This window comes from Chiloscyllium punctatum, chromosome 22, assembly GCF_047496795.1.
Source record: "Chiloscyllium punctatum isolate Juve2018m chromosome 22, sChiPun1.3, whole genome shotgun sequence".
NCBI lineage: Eukaryota > Metazoa > Chordata > Chondrichthyes > Orectolobiformes > Hemiscylliidae > Chiloscyllium > Chiloscyllium punctatum.
In genome coordinates this window covers 23942647-23965844 of record NC_092760.1, presented here as the reverse complement: position 1 = coordinate 23965844, position 23198 = coordinate 23942647, and the positions used below count along the sequence as shown (strand labels likewise).

General features: G+C 42.5%; 1 protein-coding gene across 6 annotated transcripts in view; it reads left to right on the top strand.

Moving 5' to 3' along the window:
• The window catches only part of LOC140493448 (AP-2 complex subunit alpha-2-like), a 107565-nt gene that overhangs the window by 26609 nt on the left and 57758 nt on the right, over window positions 1-23198 (top strand). For 5 of the 6 annotated variants that reach the window (XR_011963679.1, XR_011963680.1, XM_072591887.1 and 2 more), the window contains exons 9-11: window positions 2380-2548; window positions 4501-4638; window positions 15527-15709. Coding sequence is in view for 4 of the 6 variants with exons in the window: in XM_072591887.1 (XP_072447988.1) it covers window positions 2380-2548; window positions 4501-4638; window positions 15527-15709 (490 nt within the window). In the remaining 2 variants the exon portion in view is untranslated. The remainder of the gene's footprint in view (window positions 1-2379; window positions 2549-4500; window positions 4639-15526; window positions 15710-23198) is intronic. The other variant, XM_072591889.1, reaches the window with a different exon arrangement.

Here is a 23198-nt window from a genome sequence, read left to right as displayed (position 1 = left end):
GATCCCATGATTGGATTCAAAATGAACTCACTGAGCTACTGGACTTTTGCTGTATATCAGCCATCCATATTTTATAATGTCCTGGACCTCAGGTTGAAATCCTGCTAATCTTAATTCATCATATTTCATTTCCAGGGGACACTAAGTCTCAATTCGGAATCAAAATGCAATCTTAGTCTTCAAGCTATACCCAGCTTTTCATGTTGAGAATCCACTGTCAGTATTGGTAGAAATTAAAGCTCCCCCCAGTACTCGAGTTGAAAAGGATAATGCTGGAAAGGTACAGCAGGTAAGGCAGCATCCGGGGAATAAGAGAATCAACATTTCGGGTATGAGTCCTTCCACATATATGTGGGAGGGGGGAAGGGGACTGGGAGATAAATAGGAGGGTGGGGATGGGACGGGGGGAAAGGTAGCTGGGAAGGCAATAGGTAGATGCAGGTGGGGGAGGGAGTGATGGTGATAGGTCAGAGGGGAGGGTGGGTGGATAGGTGGGAAGGAAGACTGACAGGACAGATCAAGAGGGTAGTACTGGCTTGGAGAGTTGGATCTGGGATGAAGTGGGGGGAGGGAGATGAGGAGACTGGTGAAATCAACATTGATGCCATGTGGTTGGAGGGTCCCAAGATGGAAGGTAGGGCGTTCTTCCTCCAGGTGTTGGGTGGTTTGGATTTGGCAGTGAAGGAGGGCCAGGACTTGCACGTCCTTGGCAGAGTGGGAGGGAGAGTTGACGTGGTCGGCCCCAGGGCAGTGTGATTGTTTGGTGCATGTGTCCCAGAGAGGTTCCCTGCAACGAATCTCAGGTTGGCATCCTGTCTCCCCACTATAGAGGAGACCACATTGAGAGCAGTGGACACAGTGCATCAGGGGTTTGGAGGTGCAGGGAAATTTCTGCCAGATGTGGAAGGATCCTTTGGGGTCTTGGACAGAGGTGAGGGGCAGTATGGGCACAGGTTTTACACCTCTTATGGCAGCAAGGGAATGTGCCCAGAGTGGTGGGTGGGTTGGTGGGGGGATGTGGAGTCACTGAGGGAATGGTCTCTGCGGAACACTAATTTGGGTGGGGAGGGAAATATAAACCTCTGGTGGTGGGGTCTGATTGTAGGTGGTGGAAATGGCAGAGGATAATGTGCTGCATCCGGAGATTAGTGGGTGGAAGGTGAGGACCAGTGGGGGTTCTATCCTTGTTGTAGTTGGAGAGGTGGGGTTCAAGGATGAAGGTGCGGGAAGTGGAGTAGATGTGCTGGAGGGCATTGTTGACCACGTGGGAGGGGAAATTGCAGTCCTTGAGATAACAGGCCATCTGAGATGTCCTGGAGTGGAATCACTCTTCCTGGGAGCGGATACAGCAGAGACTGAGTCGAAGGCGGAGGAATTGTGAGGAAGGGATAGTGCTTTTACTGGAGGGGGATGGGAGGAGGTATTGTCCAGGTAGCTGCAGGAGTCAGTGAGTTTGAAGTAGATGTTCATCTTCCCAGCTGCCTTCTCTCCACCCCTACCCTCCCCTTCTATTTATCTCTCAGCCCCCTTCTCCATCCACCCACCCAACATTCCTGATGAACGACTCATGCCTGAAATGTCGATTCTGCTGGTCCCCGGATGCTGCCTGACCTTCTGTGCTTTTCCAGTGCCACACTTTTTGACTCTGATCTCCAGCATCTGCAGTTCTCACTTTCTTCCTCCCTCACCACAATCCCTATCAAACACTTCCAGGACAGGGATTGTAAGGGATTAGATACAGAGTAGAGTTATCTTTTTCTTGGTCTGAGCTGTTCACATCCAGGGCCTTCACCATCATTCTCCTTAGGCCTGCTCTGTAAGGTTGCTGATTCTGAAAACTTGCAGAATTTAAGTGTCTTCTTTTTTTAACTTTTGAAGGTTGCCTACCCTGGTGCCTTGTATAGCTAGGTGCTATGTGCTAGGTTGAATAGCTATATTGAGTACCTGTTTCTTTTCTCCATTGCTTCCTTTAAGTTTTTTCACGTGCAAGACTGTGGAGGGATTTGAAAATGAGGATAAGCTGCTTCTGTTGAATCAGTGGAGTTTTGGTGCATGGATGGAGGCCATTTAGTTCACTACTCCACATGAGCTTGAAAACAAATCCCACTGTTTTGCTTTTCCTCCCTCAGCCTCTTGCTGTATCTATCATTACTTCCTTGAATCTCAACTTGAATCTGCCGCTGCTATTCTGTGACAATAAATTATCTTCTTTCTCCCTCTTCAGTCTCTCATTCCCTCGCACTCTTTCCTTTCAAAATACTTTGCCGCTTAATGTAAAAAATCGCAACCAATCTCCTATTAAACTGCAAACAAGTTTATGGCTGAGCTGGGCTAAAGGTTGATCCCATGATTTTCAGTTACATCCTTTTGATTCCACAGTGAACCGAATCTCCTTGTCCGTGCCTGTAACCAGCTGGGTCAGTTTCTGCAGCATCGGGAGACCAATCTACGATACCTGGCTCTGGAGAGCATGTGGCTGCTGGCTAGCTCTGAGTTTTCTCATGAGGCAGTGAAGGCACACATTGAAACAGTCATCAATGCACTCAAGGTAGTTGTCCTTACTGCTTCTGGATATGTTCAGCTTTACCGCTAATCTGTGACTTTTTAATAAGTACTCCCTCTGGCTGGTCAAGAGGCATTTTGGAGCTGGTGTAAGCTTTATAAGACAGAAGATGGGCAGTTGGAATATACTCAGTACTGGCATGTCAAAATACTTGGGCCATTAATAAATCAAATTTGTCTCCAGCACATTTTTTTTTTGCCCTGTTCATCTGTGTTTAGTCAGTGAGACCAGCACACCCACCATGTCTCTCATCATGCCCAGTCCTTCCATAGCTAGCACATCCCCCTACAACTTGGGACTCTTGCACTGAGCTCTAATTAGACTTGTGAAGCACCTTTACTTTGACTTCCCTAATAAGCTTGGTTCTTTGTTTGAATATTTTTCCTCTATAGGTCGTTCCCCTATAACGCATGTTTCATCAACGTAATTTGGCTCTAACGTGATTGGTAAATTGGGCAACGATTTTTAAAAAATGCAAACTCCCAAGGCTAATACACGATTCCATCGCCGGTTACCTTAAATCCACTCTAGGTGTTTACGTCAGATCAAGCAAAGGAGGTTGAATGATGGGGCAAATTTTTATCTGTCCTTACTGTTGATGTTTTTGAGGATGTTCTTATAAAGTATTGCAGCAGAAATGATTTGGATTTCAAGTTTCTCCTCATTCTGGACAATGCACCGAGCCATCCTCTCACCATTGGTGAACCTTCTGAAAAAATGAAAGTGCTATTTCTACCTCCAAACACTACCTCTCTCATCCAACCCATGGACAAGGGTGCAATAGCACCTTTTAAAGCTTATTATTTAAGGTGCAGATTCAGGAAGTTGATTGTTGCTACTGAGGGGGAAATTAAGGACAGTATTCTTCAATTTTGGAAGAGTTTTGACATTAAGAATGCTATTGACATCGTTGTGGAGGTCTGGGGTGATGTCAGTGAGGACTGCTAGCACGCATTTTGGCGGAAGCTTCTCCCGGATTTTCTTCATGATGTCAAAAGCATTGAACTGTCTGAGGAGCTTCCAGCCATCAAAGGACATTGTGTCACTCTTGCAAAGCAAGTTGAATTTGAAGAAGTGGAGACTGATCTACAACAACTTGTTGCTGTGGGGCAAATTGAAGCCGAGTTGAAGACAATGAAGTCCAGGATGCACCACCACAAGACCTTTCCACTTCTCTTTTGTCTTCTATCTTGAGGGAATTTGAGAAGCAGTTGCAGTTCATAGAAGACAATGACTACAATGCAGAATGCAACAGGATAGCAGTTTGTGGCGTAAAGTCTTATCTGGCACCCTATGAACAACTTCTTTATGAAAGAAGAAAGATGCCAAAGCAGCAAAAACTAGATACCTTTTTTAAGCCAACCCCCAAGGATCAGACTGAGGATGATGAACCATAGCCATCCACTTCTAGATTAAATATTTTCTTTCGTCGTAACCCTGCACCCAGAACTGCACCTGAAAATAATGATGATGCTGATGATGTGAGCCCCTGTCATAATACAGTACTATAACTCAGCAAACTTGGAAATCCCTTAAAGTTTTAAATTTAATGTTCATTAAAATATATGATTTCAACACTTGTACTGCACGATCATTTGCGTTAGACTAATTACTATTTTTGTTTAGATTTTTACTGATATTTTTGGTGGTTTGCCCCAACCTCATTTTTCCCATAGGCACCGTCATTTGGATTGCATGATTTTCTATAACACAAGGTTGTACAAGAACGCAACTACTTCATTATAGCAGAACAGACTGTACTGAGTTCCCTGCATTGTCGTGTTTGCATATCAGTTTGAATCCCTTACTAGAAAAGCTTTCAGGTTGAAGTGGTGTTATGAAAGCTTTGAGGCATTTAGCAGTATCCTTGTGTGGAGGGATCTGTCTCTCTGTAGATCAGTCATTGCCCACCACTGACTTTGCTGTTTGTGTTACAGACTGAGAGGGATGTCAGTGTGCGACAGAGGGCAGTGGATCTCTTGTATGGGATGTGTGGTCGCAGCAATGCCCATCAGATCGTGGCAGAGATGCTGAATTATCTGGAGAATGCTGATTATTCCATTCGTGAAGAAATTGTGAGTCCTCTTGGTTGTTTGAGTAATGGTGCCTCCCATCTGTTCATATTCAGATACTTGGTTTTGTTTCCATTTGGTCACCAAACAAGATTATCTGGTTCAAAATGGAAATTCCTTCCATTTTTTAATCTCTTCTATATTGCACCCATTTTTGACAGGCCAAAGTGAGATAGAGTCATAGGGATAAATAAGAGGTCATTGTGATGTGGCACATTTTGTGATAGCCCCACGTGGCTGGACTGCTTGACCAGAAACAGATGCAGAAGCAAACTATCCTCAGGTCCAGATGAGATATAATCCAAGCTACTGTGTGAAACAAGGGAGGAAATCTCAGGGGCCCTGACCCAAATTTTTAAATCATCTCTGCCACAGGGGAGGTGCCAGAGGATTGGACTGCAACTAATGTGGGTGCACTTTACAAGAACGGTGATCGAGACAGATTTGGGAACTATAAACTAGAGAGTCTCGCATCAGTGATACGGAAGTTATTAGAGAAAATAGTGAAGGAGAATCTAAATGAATCTCCATTTAGAGAGGCCAGGTTTGAGCAGGTATAATCAACATAGATGTCATGCCTAACAAATCTAACAGAATTTTTTGAGGAGGTAACCAAATGTTTGGATGAAGGTAGGGCAGGTGATGTCGTCCATATGGATTTCAGCAAAATCTTTGACAAGATCCCACATGAGAAACTGAAAAGAAGGTCAAAGCTCATGGGATCCAGACGAAGTTGGCAATTAGAGTCCAAAACTTGAGACAGAGGGTGGTAGTAGAAGGCTGTTTGTGTGACTGAAGCCTGGAGTGCAGTGATGTACCACAGGAATCAGTGCTGGGTCCTTTACTGTTTGTGTATGTAAAATAATGGAGATGAGAATGTGGAAGGGATGGTAAGTTTGCAGATAACACAAAGATTGAACAGGTGGTTGACAGTGAGGAGGGAGGGGATAGGATGCTGAAGGATATAAATGGATCAGTTTGATGGACAGATCAATGGCAGATACAATTAAACCTGATAAATGTGAAGTGATGCACTTTGAAAGAAGGTAAAAAAATCAAGGGAGTATTTAATGAAAGACAGGATAGTGGTGCACCTCAGAAGTATAGAAGAATCTTGGGATGCTTATTCAGAGATCCCTGAAGGTGGTGGGACAGGATATTAGGGTAGTTAAGAAGGCAGACAGGACACCAATCTATATCAGGGTGAAAGTGAGGACTGCAGATGCTGGGATCAGATTCAAGATTAGAGTGGTGCTGGAAAAGCACAGCAGGTCAGATAGCATCCGAGGAGCAGGAAAATCAACATATCGGGCAGGAGCCCTTCATCAGGAATGAGGGTGGGAGCCTCTGGGGTGGAGACATAAATGGGAGGAGGGTGGGGCTGGGGAGAAGGTAGCTAAGAGTGCAGTAGATGGATGGAGGTGGGGATAAAGGTGATAGGTCGGGGAGGAGGATGGAGCAGATAGGTGGGAAGGAAGATCGGCAGGTAAGACAGGTCATGAGGATGGTGCTGAGCTGAAAGGTTGGAACTGGGGTAAGGTGGGGGGAAGGCAAATGAGGAAACTGGTGAAGTCCACATTGATGGCTTCGGTTTGAAGCGTTCCGAGGCCGAAAATGAGGCGTTCTTCCTCCAGGCGTCAGGTGGCGAGGGAGTGGCGATGGAAGAGGCCCAGGATCTGCATGTCCTCGACAGAGTGGGAGAGGGAGTTGAAATGTTCGGCCACGGCGCGTTGGGGTTGTTTGGTGCGAGTGTCCTAAAGCACTCTGTGAGAAGGGGTCTAGTCTCCCCAGTGTAAAGGAGACCGCATTGAGAGCAATGGATACAATACATGACGTTTGTGGAAGTTCAGGTGAAACTTTGATGGATGTGGAAGGCTTCTTTGGGGCCTTGGATGGAGGTGAGGGGGGAGGTGTGGGTGCAGGTCTTGCACTTCCTGCAGTGGCAGGGGAAGGTGTCAGGAGGGGAGGGTGGATTGTTGGGGGGGGCTTGGACCTGACCAGGTAGTCAAGGAGAAAGCAGTTTTTGCGGAAAGCGGATAGGGGTGCACCCATTGCACTCTTAGCTACCTTCTCTCCAGCCCCACCGCCTCCCATTTATCTCTCCACCCCAGAGTCTCCTAGCCTTATTCCTGATGAAGGGCTCCTGCCCAAAATGTAGATTTTCCTGCTCCTTGAATGCTGCCTGACCTGCTGGGCTTTTCCAGCACCACTCTAATCTTGACTTGCCTGTATCAGTCAAGGCATAGGTATAAGCGCATTATAAAATTGTAAATAACTTTGGAGTAGTTAGCAGATCTGGCCACCACATTGTAGGAAGGATGTAACTGCACTAGAGAGGATGCAGAGGAGATTCACCAGGATGTTGCCTGAGCTGAAATAGTTTAGCTATGAAGAGAAGCTGGATAAGTTTGAAATCACACAACACCAGGTTATAGTCCAACACGTTTAATTGGAAGCACACTAGCTTTCGGAGTGCCGCTCCTTCATCAGGTGGAGTTTGAGATTAGTAATCTCTGATTGTTCCCATCACTGGAACTAGCAGATTAGAAATAGGAAAATGTGGTGGGGGAGGCAGGGTGGCGGAATTGGGAGTTGAAGGGGGGGAATTTAATGTGGAGCTTGAAGCACGATGCAGGAGGGAAGGCTTCAGATCCTTAGGGCTCTGGACAGAATGCATTTCTTCTAAAGGGATAGAGTGCATTGGGGACAGCATCCTTGTAGGGAGATTCACAATTGTGTGATGATACTGTAGCTTTAAGAGGTGTATTCTGTCCTGATGTTTGGAAGAGAGATTTTGAGCCCAGAAGCAATCGGTTGTCTCCTTCAAGCCAAAAAAGTAAAGAGCTTGTGACCTCCTGGTTTTTTTTTTAAGTTGGAACAGTAGAAATAGCATGAATGGGTGGAATCAGGCTCCCACAGAGCCAAGATTTCAATTTAGCTTTGTGTTGTTGGGGTTTTGATGTTGGCTGTGGAAGCTGTTATACATCTCTGTTGGTCACAGCAAAAAGCTGGAGTTCTCTCTCTCTGCTAGAATTTTCTCTTGGTGTTTTTTTTCTCCTGGACTGGAGAAACATCACATGTGTTACACTCTATTTTATTGAATTTGCCTTTGCCAGATGGGATGTTGCTAAATTAGAGCAGTTGCAGTTTAGTAATCACGTAATCTAGTGAGGTTCAAGTTCTCTTAATTCTTCTTTGTCTTGTTTGTATCTTAACTGGGTGCAAGAATAAAGTGTGTTTTGCTTAAAGCAGAGTAGTTTGACCAATCGAATTACACCTGGAAAACAGTACCTTTATAGTTGCCTTTAAAGAAGATAAAAGTTAGGCTCGAGGCTGCCTCCTTAATATATTTGACGTTGGTTTGGTCTGGTCCATAACAAGTGCGATTGAGGACAGTTTAAACTTAATGGCTACCAACTTATAGCAGTCAAAAAGAGTAATAAAGTTCAGAAACTGACAGTGGTGATGGTTTGGGAGAAGGGAGGAGAGCCATATTAAATAAAAGCAGGTCAAGATACATTGCGAGGAATGTAAAACAGAATGACAGTTTTTATGCATAAATGTACAAAGCATGTTGAGTAAGGTTTGGAGATCTATAAACAGCAATAGCAGTGTTGGAATATGATACAGTGACAATGATGGATACATGGTTTAGAAATAGCAAAGCCTGGGTGCTTAATACACAAGAATAAAAAGATTGGACAAAGATGGAGAAAGGGAGGTGGGATTTCTGTAATGGTCAGGGAAGATATAAAATGTGCATGATATATGTAAAATGTATTCTTCAAGTGCGATCCAGATCAAATAGAATTGATTGCGAGGGGAGAAGAAAATAACATTAGGAATGAGACTGCATGAGAATAGAACAGCAGTCAACAGAAAATTCAAACTTTTCCATCAGTTTGTAAATCGTAAGCAGGTAGTAAGAGGTGAAGTAAGTCCCATTAGGGTTAAAGAAGGTGGCATATGCTTTTAGGTACAGGACTAACCTAGAATAATTAGAGTTCTTTGTATCAGTGTTTATGAAGGAAGGGGCATCTGACAAAGTGTCTGTTGAAAATAGTATGAAAATTGAAAGGGAGGAATCATTGGAAAAGCTGACCGTGCTTAGAATAGATGGGTCATCTGGTCAGGATGTGTTGCTAAAAGAGCTGGGGTTGGAGATAGCAGAGGATTTGCCATTATCTTCAATCTTCCCTAGATTTGAGGGAGGTGTCAGAGGGTTGGAGAGTGGCAAATAGACATTGATATTCAAGAACAACTGTAGACAGCACGAACAGTTGCAGGTTGATTGGCTTAACATCAGTCAGATTTTGGTATTCCATAATCAGCGACAAAACCTCAGTGAGCTGTTGGTTAGGTTTGCTTAATGTTGCAAGTCAACTGTTAATAATAATAAAAAACAATAGTATTTATTTATTTAACATAATTAATACTGTAACAATAAAATGCCCTATACACTAACAATTTACACTATAAATCTAATCAAATATCTTGTGCTGTAGCTTAACTCTGCATGATCATATACCATCACACTAGATCTTGGCCTTGATCCATGTGGCGATGATCGACTGGTTGTCTTTTCTCGGTGGTCCCAGGGGTGTCTTCTCTTCACAGTGGTTGGCCTTGAGTTACTGTGCCTGAGAATGGTGTTGCAACAATTCTTATACTTAGTAGTTGTTCCAACCCTTTTGGGAGGGTTTTCAGTGTCCTCCAATAGATTGATCAGGGCTCGATCATCCTGATCGAACTGACTGAACCAGGTGTTGACATGTCGATGGCAGGGTGATCCTTATGCATCCATTCCTGGAGGTGTTAAGTGCACATAGGTCAGGTAGCCCTCTCTAAATAAGAGCGTGAGGCGCTCCTGTGTCTGGCAAACAACTTGACATTCCAATTGGCCTGGGGATGGCATTCAGGTTGATTCTATTCAATTCAAATTCAAGTGCATCTTGTATTGTCTGCAGCTGCTGGATTAATTATGTACTGTCTGGATTCTGCAGCATGTTTATTAGCATAGTCACTTTGGTCAAGGCTTGTTTCAATTTCCCAGCATGCCTCAGTTATTGTCCGTTTTTTTGTAAATCCATCATGTATCCAATATTTTGAGCAGCTCATCCAGCTACATTAATGAAGACGAGCCAGAGTAGCATCGTACAAGACAGATTGTGATTGACTAATCGAACAGTGGTTTCTGTTGAAAGAACAAAGAAGGTTTATGAAGGGAATGCAGTTGATATTGTCAATATGATCTTCAAGGAAGACCAGATATCAAATAGAAGAGTGATTCATTTAATGGAGATTTATGGAAAGAGGCTCAGTGCCCAATTAAATAATTGGCTTAAGGACAGAAAGCAGCTGAGCTAGCTGGGTATCATTCAGACTGGAGGATGATAGTCTTATCTAACAGTCAGTGCTAGAAGCTTTTCTTTTAAACTTACAAATGGTTTGGATCTTGGGACACAATGTACAATCCAAAACTTGCCAATGATGGTGGTGCAACACACAGCAAAGATGCTATTAATTGCCTACTGTAGGACATCGACTAGCAAAAGCGGCAGAAGGGGTTTTGTGAGGAGAAATGTGAGGTGAAGCATTTTGACAGAAAGGATAAGGAGAAGTTATACAGATGTGCAGTTATAATGATCCAGTTCAAAAGACTGTGCATATGCATCAATCTTTGAAAATGACAGGACATATTGAAATAATAAATACAAAGCAGGTGCAATCTTGTGCTTTATAGATCAAAGTACATAGTATAAAAGCCGGGTAGTTATATTTAGAAAGCTCTGGTTAGCATCAGCAAGTGTACTGAGTGAGTCTTGGTTACTGGACTTTAGGAAAAATGTGAAGGTGATTGAGTGGATGCAGAGGAGAGTGACCAGAATGATTCCTAATATCTTTGAAGTGTAACTCTTGCTGTAATTAAAAAAAAACCATAAACAGAAGTAAGGAAAAAAAAAGTAATTTGTTCAGTAATGTTGCTGGAGAGATAATGATTGTCAAAGACACCAGGAAGCACTTACACTTAGATGATGTCTTTGACAGTGCAGCACTTAGAGTCATAGAGATAAACAGCACGGAAACAGGCCCTTTGGTCCAACTCATCCAAGCTGTCCAGGTATCCCAACCCAATGTAGTCCCACCTGCCAGTACCTGGCCCATATCCTCCCAAACCCTTCCTATTCATATACCCATCCAGATACCTTTTAAATATTGCAAATGTACTAGCCTCCATCACTTGCTCTGGCAGCTCATTCCATACATGTACCACCCTCTGCATGATACAATTGCCCCTTAGGTCTCTTTTATATCATTCCCCTCTCACGCTAAATCTATGGCCTCTAGTTCTGGACTCCCCCACTCCAAGGAAAAGACTTTGTCTATTTCTCTTTTCCATGCCCATCATGATTTTATAAACCGCTATAAGGTCACCCCTCAGCCTCCGACGGTCCAGGGAAAACAGCCCGAGCATATTCAACATCTCCCTATAGCTCAAATCCTCCAATCCTGGCAACAACCTCGTAAATCTTTTCTGAACTCTTTCAAGTTTCACAACATCCTTCCGATAGGAAGGAGATCAGAATTGCATGTAATATTCCAAAAATGGCCAAACCAATGTCCTGTACATCTGCAAAAGTGGCCTCCCAACTCCTGTACTCAATACTCTGACCAATAAAGGAAAGCACACCAAACGCCTTCTTCACTATCCTATCTACCTATCAAGGAGCTATGAACCTGCACTCCAAGGTCGCTTTGTTCAGCAACACTCCCTAGGACCTTACCATTAAGTGTATAAATCCTGCTAAGATTTGCTTTCCCAAAATGCAGCACCTTGCATTTATCTAAATTAAACTTCATCTGACACTCCTCAGCCCATTGGCCCATCTGATCAAGATCCCGTTGTAATCTGACATAACCTTTTTCACTGTTCACTACACCTCCGATTTTGGTGTCATTTGCAAACTTACTAACTGTGCCTCTTATGCTCGCATCCAAATCATTTATATAAATGATGAAAAGTACTGGGCCCAGCACCGATCCTTGTGGCACTCCACTGGTCACAGGCCTCCACCACCACCCTCTGTCTTCTACCCTTCAGCCAATTCCGTATCCAAATGGCTAGTTCTCCCTGTATTGCATGAGATCTAAACTTGCTAACCACTCTCCCATGGGGAACCTTGTCGAATGCCTTCCTGAAGTCCATATAGATCACGTCCACCGCTCTGCCCTCATCAATCCTCTTTGTTACTTCTTCAGAAACCTCAAACAAATTTGTGAGACATGATTTCCCATGCACAAAGCCATGTTGACTATGTCCTTGCCTTTCCAAATAATGTACATCCTGTCCCTCAGGATTCCCTCCAACAAGTTGCCCACCACCGACGTCAGGCTCACTAGTCTATCGTTCCCTGGCTTGTCCTTACCACCTTTCTTAAATCGTGGCACCACGTTAGCCAACCTCCAGTCTTCCGGCACCTCACTTGTGACTATTGATGATATAATTATCTCAGCGAGGGGACCCAGCAATCCCCTCCCTAGCTTCCCACAGAGTTCTAGGGTACACCTGATCAGGTCCTGGGGATTTATCCACTTTAATGATACTCAAGGCATCCAGCACTTCCTCCTTTTCAAGATGTCACCATCTATTTCCCCACATTCTATGTCTTCCATGTCCTTTTCCACAATAAACACTGATGCAAAATACTCATTTTGTATCTCCCCCATCTCCTATGCACACAAAGGCTGCCTTGGTGATCTTTGAGGGGCCCTATTATCCAGGTAAAAACAAGCAAATGCTAGATTAGAGTGGTGCTGGAAAAGCACAACAGGTCAGGCAGCCCTAGTTACCCTTTTGTCCATAATATATTTGTAAAAACCCTTTGGATTCTCCTTAACCCTATTTGCCAAAACTATCTCATGTCCCGTCTTTGCCGTCCTGATTTCCCTCTTAAGTAGCCTCCTACTGCCTTTATACTCTTCTAAGGATTCTCTCGATCTATCTTGTCTATGCTTGACATATACTTCCTTCTTTTTCTTAACCAAACCCTCAATTTCTTTAGTCATCCAGCATTCCCTACACCTACCAACCTTTCCTTTCACCCTAACAGGAAAAAAACTGTCTCTCGACTCTCATTATCTCGTTTCTGAAGGCTTCCCGTTTTCCAGCCATCCCTTTACCTGTGAACGTCTGCCCCCAATCAGCTTTTCATAGTTCTTGCCTATTAGTGTCAAAATTAGCCTTCCTCCAATTTAGAACTTCATCTTTTTCATCTGGTCTATCCTTTTCCCTTACTATTTTAAAGCTAATGGAATTATGGTTGCTGGCCCCAAAGTGCTCCCCCACAGACACCTCAGTAACCTGCCCTGCATTATTTCCCAAGAGTAGGTCAGGTTTTGCACCTTCTCTAGTAGGTACATCCACATACTGAATCAGAAATTTTTCTTGTACACACTTAACAAATTCCTCTCCATCTAAACCCTTAACACTATGATAGTCCCAGTCTATGTTTGGAAAGTTAAAATCCCCTACCATAACCACCCTATTATTCTTACAGATAACTGAGATCTCCTTACAAATTATTTTCTCAGTTTCCTGCTGACTATTAAGGGGTCTATAATACAATCCCAATAAGGTGAGTATCCCTTTCTTTTTTCTCAGTTCAATCCAAATAACGTCCCTGGATGTATTTCCAGGAATATCCTCCCCCAGAATAGCTGTAATGCTATTCCCTGATCAAAAACACCACTTCCCCTTCTCTCTTGCTTCCCTTTCTGTCTGTCCTGTAGGATTTATATCCTAGAACATTAAGCTGCCAGTCCTTTCCATACCTGAGCCACATCTCTGTAATTGCTATATCCCAGTTCCATGTTCCTAACCATGCCCTGAGCTCATCTGCCTTCCCTGTTAAGCCTCTTGCATTGAGATAAATGCAGTTTAATTTATCAGTCCTACCTTGTTCTCTGCTTTGTCCCTGCCTGCTCTGACTGTTTGACTCACTTCTTTTCTCAACTGTTCCAGTCTCAGATTGATCTCTTTCCTCACTATCTCCCAGGGTCCACCCCCCACCTTACTCGTTTAAATCCTCCCGAGCAGCTCTGGCAAATCTCCCTGCCAGTAATTTGGTCCCCTTCTAATTCAGGTGCAATCCGCCCTCCTTGTACAGTTCACTTCTACCCCAGAATAGATTTCAATGATCCAAAAATGTGAATCCTTCTCCCATACACCAGCTCCTCAGCCATTCATTCATCTGCTCTATCCTCTTATTCCTCCCCTCACTAGCTAGCTGTACCAGCAGTAATCCAGATATTACTACTCTCAAAGATCTTCCTTTATAAATTTCTGCCTATCTCTAGATTCTCTCTTCAGAATCGCATCCTTTTCCCTTCCTGTGTCATTGGTTTCAATGTGTACAATGACCTCCTTCTGGGCCCTCTTCTCCCTTGAAAACATTCTGCACTCTCTCTGAGACATCCTTGATCCTGGCACCAGGGAGGCAACACACCGTTATGATTTTATGCTGCTGGCCACAGAAATGGCTCTCTCTGCCTCAGACTAGAGAGCCCCCTAATACAATTGATCTCTTGGAACCCAATACACCTCTCATTGCATTAAAGCCAGTCTCGATACCAGAAACTTGACTATTCGTGTTACATTCTCCTGAGAATCCATCACCTACTACATTTTCCAAAACAGCATACTTGTTTGAAATGGAGATAGCCACAGAAGACTCCTGCACTAGTCGCCTACCTCTCTTACCTTTCCTGAAGTTAACCCATCTGTGTGACTATATCTGCAATTTTTCTCCCTTCCTATAACTGCCATCCATCTCACCCCCTTGCTGTTGTAAATTCCTCATTGCCTCTAACTGTCTCTCTAACTGACCCATTTGATCTGATAGGATTTGCAACCAACGGCATTTATTGCAGATACGATTCTCAGTAACATATAAACTGTCCCTGAACTCCCACGTTCAACAAGAAGATCATATCACTCTCCTAAGGGCCATTTTTGCTTCTTTCAATAGACAATAGACAATAGATGCAAGAGTAGGCCATTCAGCCCTTCGAGCCTGCACCGCCATTCAACATGATCATGGCTGATCATTCCCAATCAGTATCCTGTTCCAGCCTTATCTCCATAACCCTTGACTCCACTATCTTTAAGAGCTCTATCCAATTCTTTCTTAAATGAATCCAGAGACTGGGCCTCCACTGCCCTCTGGGGCAGAGCATTCCACACATTTCAATCGACAGACTCCGAAAATAGCACTGCCTTATTCCTCTACAAAACCCTACTCCAGGCTAACTTAATACTTATGGTTTATATTTTAAGTTTAATCAAGAGACATCTTTCAATAAACATATAATCAAGAAAGAGCCCACTCTACTCACTAGTGCAGACTTACAGCAAGGCCACTCTTAAACATATTCATTTATCTGTTTCTGTGCTGTGACCTCTCCCAAACAGGTTCCTCCAAGACCATTTGTGAATTTCACTGTTTGTTAGCTTTCCGTAATGCACTCTGATGTCTAGCGATACATGAATTCAGGCAGCAAAGGCAGTAAGTGCGCAGGTTCACTGCTGTGTCAGGGAGCAGTGTGAGTTTCTTGCGTGCTCTCTCTCTCTCTCTCTCTCTCTTCTGCACTGCCTGACCATGTGTTGCCTTTGTCTGTTCCTCTCCCTTTTAAAAGTGCCATTGTTTTGACTTTTTTCTCTCTAAAGTTGCAAAACAATACAACAGCATATAAAACAATAATAGCCACTCCTGAAATTTGAGGATCTCACTCCTCAGAGTTCGCCTAGAGTTTGTGCTCAATTTTTACGACTTTATAAATTGGGTTATCGAGGACTTTTTAAAAGTCTGATCAGTCCATTTCTTCACCCTAGGTATTGAAAATAGCAATCTTGGCTGAGAGGTATGCGGTGGACTACACCTGGTATGTTGACACCATCTTGAACCTGATCCGAGTTGCTGGTGATTATGTTAGTGAGGAGGTGTGGTATCGTGTCATTCAGATTGTTGTCAATCGTGATCATGTGCAGGGTTATGCAGCCAAGACTGTGTTTGAGGTAAGTTATTATCTAACTCAAGCTCTCAAATCTGGGACAGTTTCCCCCTCGTGATACTGGTGTAACACAATATGCATTTCACCCATATGTGTCCATAAGTTAACATTTCATGCAATAGGTTGGACTATGGTTGGTTTAGAGATGAAGCAGGAACTATTTATTACCTGTCGATCTTAGTGAGCTGATTAAACTCCGATCAGGCAAATAGATTCTGTTTGCTTAGGGCATTGTAACAGGGAATGCAGCAGTGTCCATAATCTTACCCTGAATGGGAAAGTGCAAGGAATGGGCAAGCTCCTTTTGCCTACAAAAGCAATCAGCATCCTCTTTTCATTCTATGTAAGTTAACATTTGCTTTCTAAGTTGTGTTTCTTCTCTCCCAGTTCTGACGAGTGCAAGCCAAAAAGCTTTGACCACTTCCTTTTTGTTAGCAGTATTTAACATTTTAATGATGAAGCATTTACTTGTGAACTTGAAGTGAATGCGTGCATTTGCTGGGTAAGATAGTGTCTTAATTTTCAATATGTGTAAACCTAATTTAGATTGTAATTTGTAATTTGCTTAAATAGAGATCAGAAAAATTAAATTCTGCAGTAGCAAGCTTTGAGCAGGCCTATTTTCAGGAGGTGCATTGAAAGAGCAGCCTAATTAAGAATGAGCTGAAACTGGACACTCATTAAACTGAGTGAGCTTGGTCCTTTGTGTTGAGAACATGTGTAAATAGACAGATCAGTGGGACTTAACAGTAGAGTGCAGAACTTGAGTAGCTCAAGGAGTTCAGCAGAGGAAGGAGAAAGATGTCTGTTTGTCTGAGCAAAGCAGCTGATTGGTGTTTTGAGTCTTTAAAGTGAAAGTAAGATCTTAAGTTTCTGTTCATATTTTGTCTTTTTACTTTTGTTTTCTTTTTTAAAAAATAGCTAATTAGGTATAATATTAACATCAGAGCTTTCAAATAAAGTAAATAATAAAGTTAAGAATGAGATGCATTCAAGTGTGAAGTACAGGGATTTTAGAGTGATATTTCTTAATTACTTGATGCTTAAAGTATGAGAGAAATGGTATGTGGGATGATGTGTTGCAGCTGCAGCTTGTGGGAGCTGCTGGTCACCAAGGTGATCCACAGTGAGCACACTGTCGCAAGTGTTTGCAGTGCAAATAACTTCGCATCCGAGTTGAGAAGCTGTAGTCTGAGCTGCGGACATCGCACCACAACAGGGATGGGAAAAATTACCTGGACATTTTGCTCCAAGAGACAATCATGCATTTTAAACAAAGTAATTTGAACTTAGTCTGTGATCAAGGAGAGGGCATGCGATTGTAGGTGAGGCAAGTATTTGATCCAAAGGACCCTTCTCAAGAAATCTTAGTCCCCATGACTGTCATTAGAGTCATAGAGATGTCCAACTCGTCAATGCTGACCAGATATCCTAAATAATCTAGTCCCATTTGTCAGCATTTGGCCCTTCCTATTCAAGGATTGCTACCTGAGCCATGGGCAACAGGTACGGTGTAAGTAAAATCAAGGAGTTAAATAAGTGGTTCAGGATTAGTGTGGGAAGAATAGTGCTCATGGGGCACTGGCACCAGTACTGAGCTAGAAGAGAGCTGTTCTGGTGGGAGGAATTTCAGTTGAACTCTGCTGGGACCAGTGTCCTGGGGTTTCAAATAATTAGGGCTGTAGAGACTACTTCAAACTAATAAAATAGAGTTCAAGTGAGGGTTAGGAAGAGGGGAAATATAGGCTTAGAAAGTAAAAAGACATGGCAGCATTGCATAGTTTGACAATGATATCCAGTGTGGGACAAAAAGGGACAGAATGGGCAAATATAAAAAAATGCAGCAGAAATTAATGTCAAAGGGGAAAATATGGTAAAAATTGAATGTTAAATACATGGTGATATGAGGAACAAAATAAATTAATTAACGGCATAAATAGAAGTTGCTGGGTGTGATCGTAAAGCCATAATGGTGACACGGTTACAAGGACATCCAAGCTAAGAATGAAATATTCAGTGTTGGTTAACCTTTTGAAAGGACAGACAAGAAGAGAAAGGGATGGGGTAGCTTTGGTAGTGCCATATGGAATTAGTTTGTTAGCAAGAAATGATATTATATTAGAAGCTGTGGAGATCAGAAAAATCAAAGGGAGGAAGGCAATGGGAGGAGTAGTATATAGACCCCCTTACAGTAGGATAGAGATTAAATCAGGTGATAATGAGAGCAGGTTGTGAAAGGCAATACATTAATCATGGGTGATTTTAATCTTCATGTAGGTAGCATTAGATAGAGTCATAGGGTCATACAGCATGGAAATAGACCCTTCAAGCCAACTCGTCCATGCTGAACAGGTTTCCAAAACTGAACTAGTCTCATTTTTCTACATTTGGCTCCCTCTAAACCTTTCCTATCCAAGTACCTGTCCAAATGTCCTTTAAATGTTGTATTTGTACTCACCTGTACCACTCCCTCGAGCAGCTCATTCCATACACGCACCACCACTTTGCACCTAAGGTCCCTTTTAAATCTTTCTCCTTTCACTTTAAACCTATGCCCTCTAGTTTTGGATTACCGTACCCTAGGGATAAGATGTTTGCAATTCACCATATCTATGCCCCTCGTGATTTTGTAAACCTCGATAAGGTCAACACTCAGCTTGCTATACTCTGGGAAAAGAAATGTCCCAGCCTTTCCAGCCTGTCCTTATAACTCCAGTGTGTGTAACATTCTTGTAAATCTTTATTGCACCCTTTGTAGTTTAATAACATCCTTCCTATAGCAGGGAGATCAGAATTGTACACAGTACTTCAAATGTAATGTAATCAATGTCTTGTTCAGTCGTAACATGACATGCCAATCACTGTATTCAATACTCTGGTCAGTGAAGGCAAGTGTGCCAAATGCTTTCTTCACCATCCTTTCCATTTGTGACACTACTTTCAAGGAGCTATGTACCGGAACCCCTAGGTACCTGAACCCCATTAATTATGTAAGACCTGCCTGGTTTGTCTTACCAAAATGCAACACCTTGATTTATCTAAATTAAACTCTATCTGCTTTCCTCAGCCCCCTGGCCCAATTGATCAGCATCCTGCTGAATTCTTAAATAAGCTTCACTGTTTATGATACCACCAATTTTGGTGTCATCGGCAGATTGCAGATATTATCCAGGAGGATGAACTTAGAGAGTAAATTTGGGTCAGTTTTCCAGAACAAAATTTTGTGGATTCAGCCATAGATCAGGCTATTTTGGATCTGGTGATGTGTAATGAACCAGTTTATTAAATTATCTCAGAGCAAAAGATCCTGAGACCACAGTTTCCATAAAATGGTAAAAATTAGCATTCTGTCTGAGAGTGAGAAACTTGGAGAAAGTGAGGACTGCAGATGCTGGAGATCAGAATCGAGAGTGTGATGTTGGAAAAGCTCAGCAGGTCAGGCAGCATAAGCCCTTCCTGATGAAGGGCTTATGCCTGAAACATCAATTCTTCTACTTCTTGGATGCTCCCTGACCTGCTGTGCTTTTCCAACACCACACTCTCGACTAGTGAGAAACTTGGGTCAGAAACAGTTGTGCTTAATTTAAATAATGGCAATTACAAAGGAATTATGTTGGCTGGTTGGGAAAGCCTTTTAACAGAAAAGATGGTTAATGAACAATGGCAGAAATTTAAGAAAGTAGTTCATGACTCACAGCAAAGACTTATTTCAGAAGGAAGAAGGACTTTAGAAAGGGGATAAGCCAATCGGTTATCCAGGAAGGTTAAGGATAATATTAAATTGAAATAAAAACAAAACACAATAGGGCAAAGACACAAAGTTGTAAATCAGAACTCTAGACATTCTCTATGCTCTGGGAGAAGAAGTTCTTTTATATTTCAGTTTGAAACAAGTGACCCCTTATTCTGTAACTATACCTTCAGCTTGTGATTTCCCCACTAGTGGAACAGCTTCAAATGCCAGTATATACTTTCTTAAATATGTGGACTAAAACTGTATACTACACTCTAGGTTTGGCCTCATCAACACCCTGTACAATTAGAATAAGACTTCTCTACTTTAAACTCCGTTCACCTAGCATTAAAGGCCAAAGTTCCATTTACCTTCGTAACTACTTGCTGCTCCTACATGCTAACTTCTTGGTTTCAATGCACGAGAACACCCAGAACCCTGTCTGCTGCATTTTATTGGAGAGTCTCTCCATGTAAGTAGTAGTCCGCTTTTTGATTCTTCCTACCAAAGTACCTCACACTTCACCTCAAACTTTCTTACGTGTACAGTATTTTTGCACACTCACTCAATCTATCTATAGCCCCTTACAGATTATTTATGTCTTCATCACAACACACGCTCCTACCTATTTTTGTATTCTCAGCAAACATGGATACATTGTACTCCTCCCCCTCCTCCAAGTCATTAACATAGGTCATAAGTAAATGAGGCCCAAGAACTGATTCTTGTGGCACAACACTTGTTACGTCTTTCCAACCTGAAAAAGACACATTAATTCTGACTCACTTGTCTTTTATACATAACCAATCCTCAATTCATGATAATAGATTACCAGTAATAGCATGAGCTCCTAATTTGTATGGAATCTTATCAAATGTCTTCCGAAAAGAAGAAGACATTACACCTACCAGTTCCTTGTTATCTACTCTGCTTGTATGTCCTCAAAGAGCTGTAGCAAATTTGTCAGACATAATTTTCCTTTCACAAAACCATGTTGACATTAATTGTATTGTGTTTTGACATATCCTGCCATTTCTTTTCTTATGATAGATCTTACATTAAATGGCTTATATTTCCTGCTTTCTGTCTCCTTCCCGTCTTGAACAGAAGCATATCATCAGTGGCTTTCCAATCCACAGGAACCCTCCTAGAATCCAGTGAGTTCTGGAATATTTTGACCAATGCCTCCACAGTCTCTTCCTTTAAAATCCTTGGACACAGACCATCAAGTCTTAGTGACTTGTCTGTTTCAGTGTCATTAATTTGTCAAATACTTTGTCCCTTGTGATAGAGACAGTAACATGTTGTTTCCTTCTATTAGTATTTTGCTTAGCTGTTATCTTTAGGATATTTAAAATGTTCTCCACTGTGAAGACTATGCAACATATTGATTTAAGCCATCTGTCTTTTCTTTGTTTCCTGTTATTAATTTATCCAGTTGCATCCTTTGAGGGCCCTACACTTACCTTAGCTACTTCCTACACTTACCTTAGCTACTTCCATTCTTTTTATATACCTGTAGAAGCTCTTGCTGTTTGTTTTTACATCATTTTACAATTTGCTTTCAAAATCAATATTCTCCCCTCTTTTATGTATCTGCAGCTCGATTCTAAAATCACATCCTATTCCTCTGGCCTCCCGCTAGTTTTTGCTGCTTTGTATGTTTTAGTGTTTGATTGGATACTCTCCTTGATTGTATTAAGCAGTATTAAGCAAAGACTGATATGTCCCCTAGACTTGATCATTTGCTTCTTAGGATTTTTTCCTTCTCAGAGGGCAGGCAATCTGTGGAATTCATAGAATCCCTACAGTGTTGAAGATGACCATTCAGTCCATCAAGTCCACTTTGACCCTCGGAAGAGCAACCAACTCAGACCCAGTCCCTACCCCTGTAACTCTGCATTTCCCATAGCTAATCCACCTGGCCTGCATATCCCTGGGCGCAATGGGCAATTTAGCATGGCCAATCCACCCCAACTTGTACATCTTTGGAGTTTGGACAGAAACCGGAGTATCCAGAGGAAACCTGCACAGACACGGTGAGAATGTCTTTGTGGAGTTTGCATAATCACCCAAGGAGGGATCGAACCCGGGTCCATGGCACTGTGGGGCAGCAGTGCTAAACACTGTGTCACCCTGCAGAGGACTGTTGAGGCTGAGATATACAAATGTTTAATCAGTAAAGGAATCAAGAGTTAGAAAGGGATAAGGTAAGAAAGTGGAGTTGAGGATTATCAGATCAGCAATGTTCTCATTGAATGATGGGGCAAACTTGATGGGTAGAAAGGCTGCCATTTGCTACATATTATGATCTTCTGGTGTCACTTGCTCCATCTGAGGCTGAACCAAGACTATTAGAAGGATATTGTTCGGTGGATGCCATCAGAGTTAGCTCAATCCTGATTGATGAAACATCCACATGTTGGTTTCCAGTGAAGTATGCTGAACGTTGAATAAGAACAGAATATGATGTCAGTTTTAAAGCAGTAGGATGAATCAACACTGTACAGCCTGCATCCAAGTGGAGTCAGCTAACTGACTAGCCACAGATGGAAACTAGGCGGAGGTGGGTACTGCAGATGCTGGAGATTAGAGTCAAGACTAGAGTAGTGATGGAAAAGCACAGCAGGTCAGGCAGCATTCGAAAAGCAGGAAAATAAAAGTTTCGAGCAGTTCCTGATGAAGGGCTTTTGCCTGAAAAGTCGATTTTCCTGCTCCTCGGATGTTGCCTGACCTGCCGTGCTGCTCCAGCACCACTGTTATCTGGACAGATGGAAACTGCCAAGGTCTGGCATAAATGATCTTTTCTCATGAAGCAATCGCAGAAGCTGTGCCATTGAGTGATTGGGTGTCAGATAATATGGAATCTGAGAATATCACAAACTCCTGTTTAAGGCAGTACTTTATGTCTCCAATTTTTTTTTCTAAGGTAAAGAGGTGAAAAAGAAAACTTCCTAAAGTCAGATACCACCATTGTGAACCTCTTCAAATGGGAAATTCAGACTAAAAATATCAGTTCTGTAGCTGCATTAGAATCACAGAATCCCTAAAGTGTGGAAATAGGCCATTCAGCCCAACAAATCCTCACCGATCCTCCAAAGAGTATCCCATCTGGACCCATTCCCCTACTCTATTTACATTACACTTAACCTACACACCATGGTCAATTTAGTATTGCCAATCCACCAAGCCTGCACATCTTTGGACTGTGGGAGAAAACCCACGTAGAAGTAAGGAAAATGTGCAAACTCCACACAGACAGTTGCCCAAGGCTGGAATTGAACTCAGGCTCCTGGCCCTGTGAGGCAGCAGTACTAACCACTGAGCCATCGTGCCACCCAAACTGAGGTTCTTAGAGGTTTTTCAATATTCAGATAGCCTGTTGCTTCACACACTCTATCCTTGTCAGTTTTCCAGAAAATCACTTTTAATGTTTTCTGGGAGCATTTCCACCTGTCAGTTTTATTTTGCAGTAACTGAAATTTCTAATACCTGAAAATAATATTTAAAGCAGAAACATTCAGAAGGGGATCTAATTGAAACTTATAGAATACTAAATGACCTGGACAGAGTGGATGTTGGGAAGCTGTTTCCGTTGGTAGGAGAGACTAAGACCCGAGGGTGCCACAGAAGGCTGTGGAGGCTAGGTCATTGAGTATATTTAAGACCGAGATAAATAATTCTTCATTATCAGGGGATTTGGAGTTACGGGGAGAATGGGGTTGAGAAACTTATCAGCCATTATTGAATGGTGGAGCAG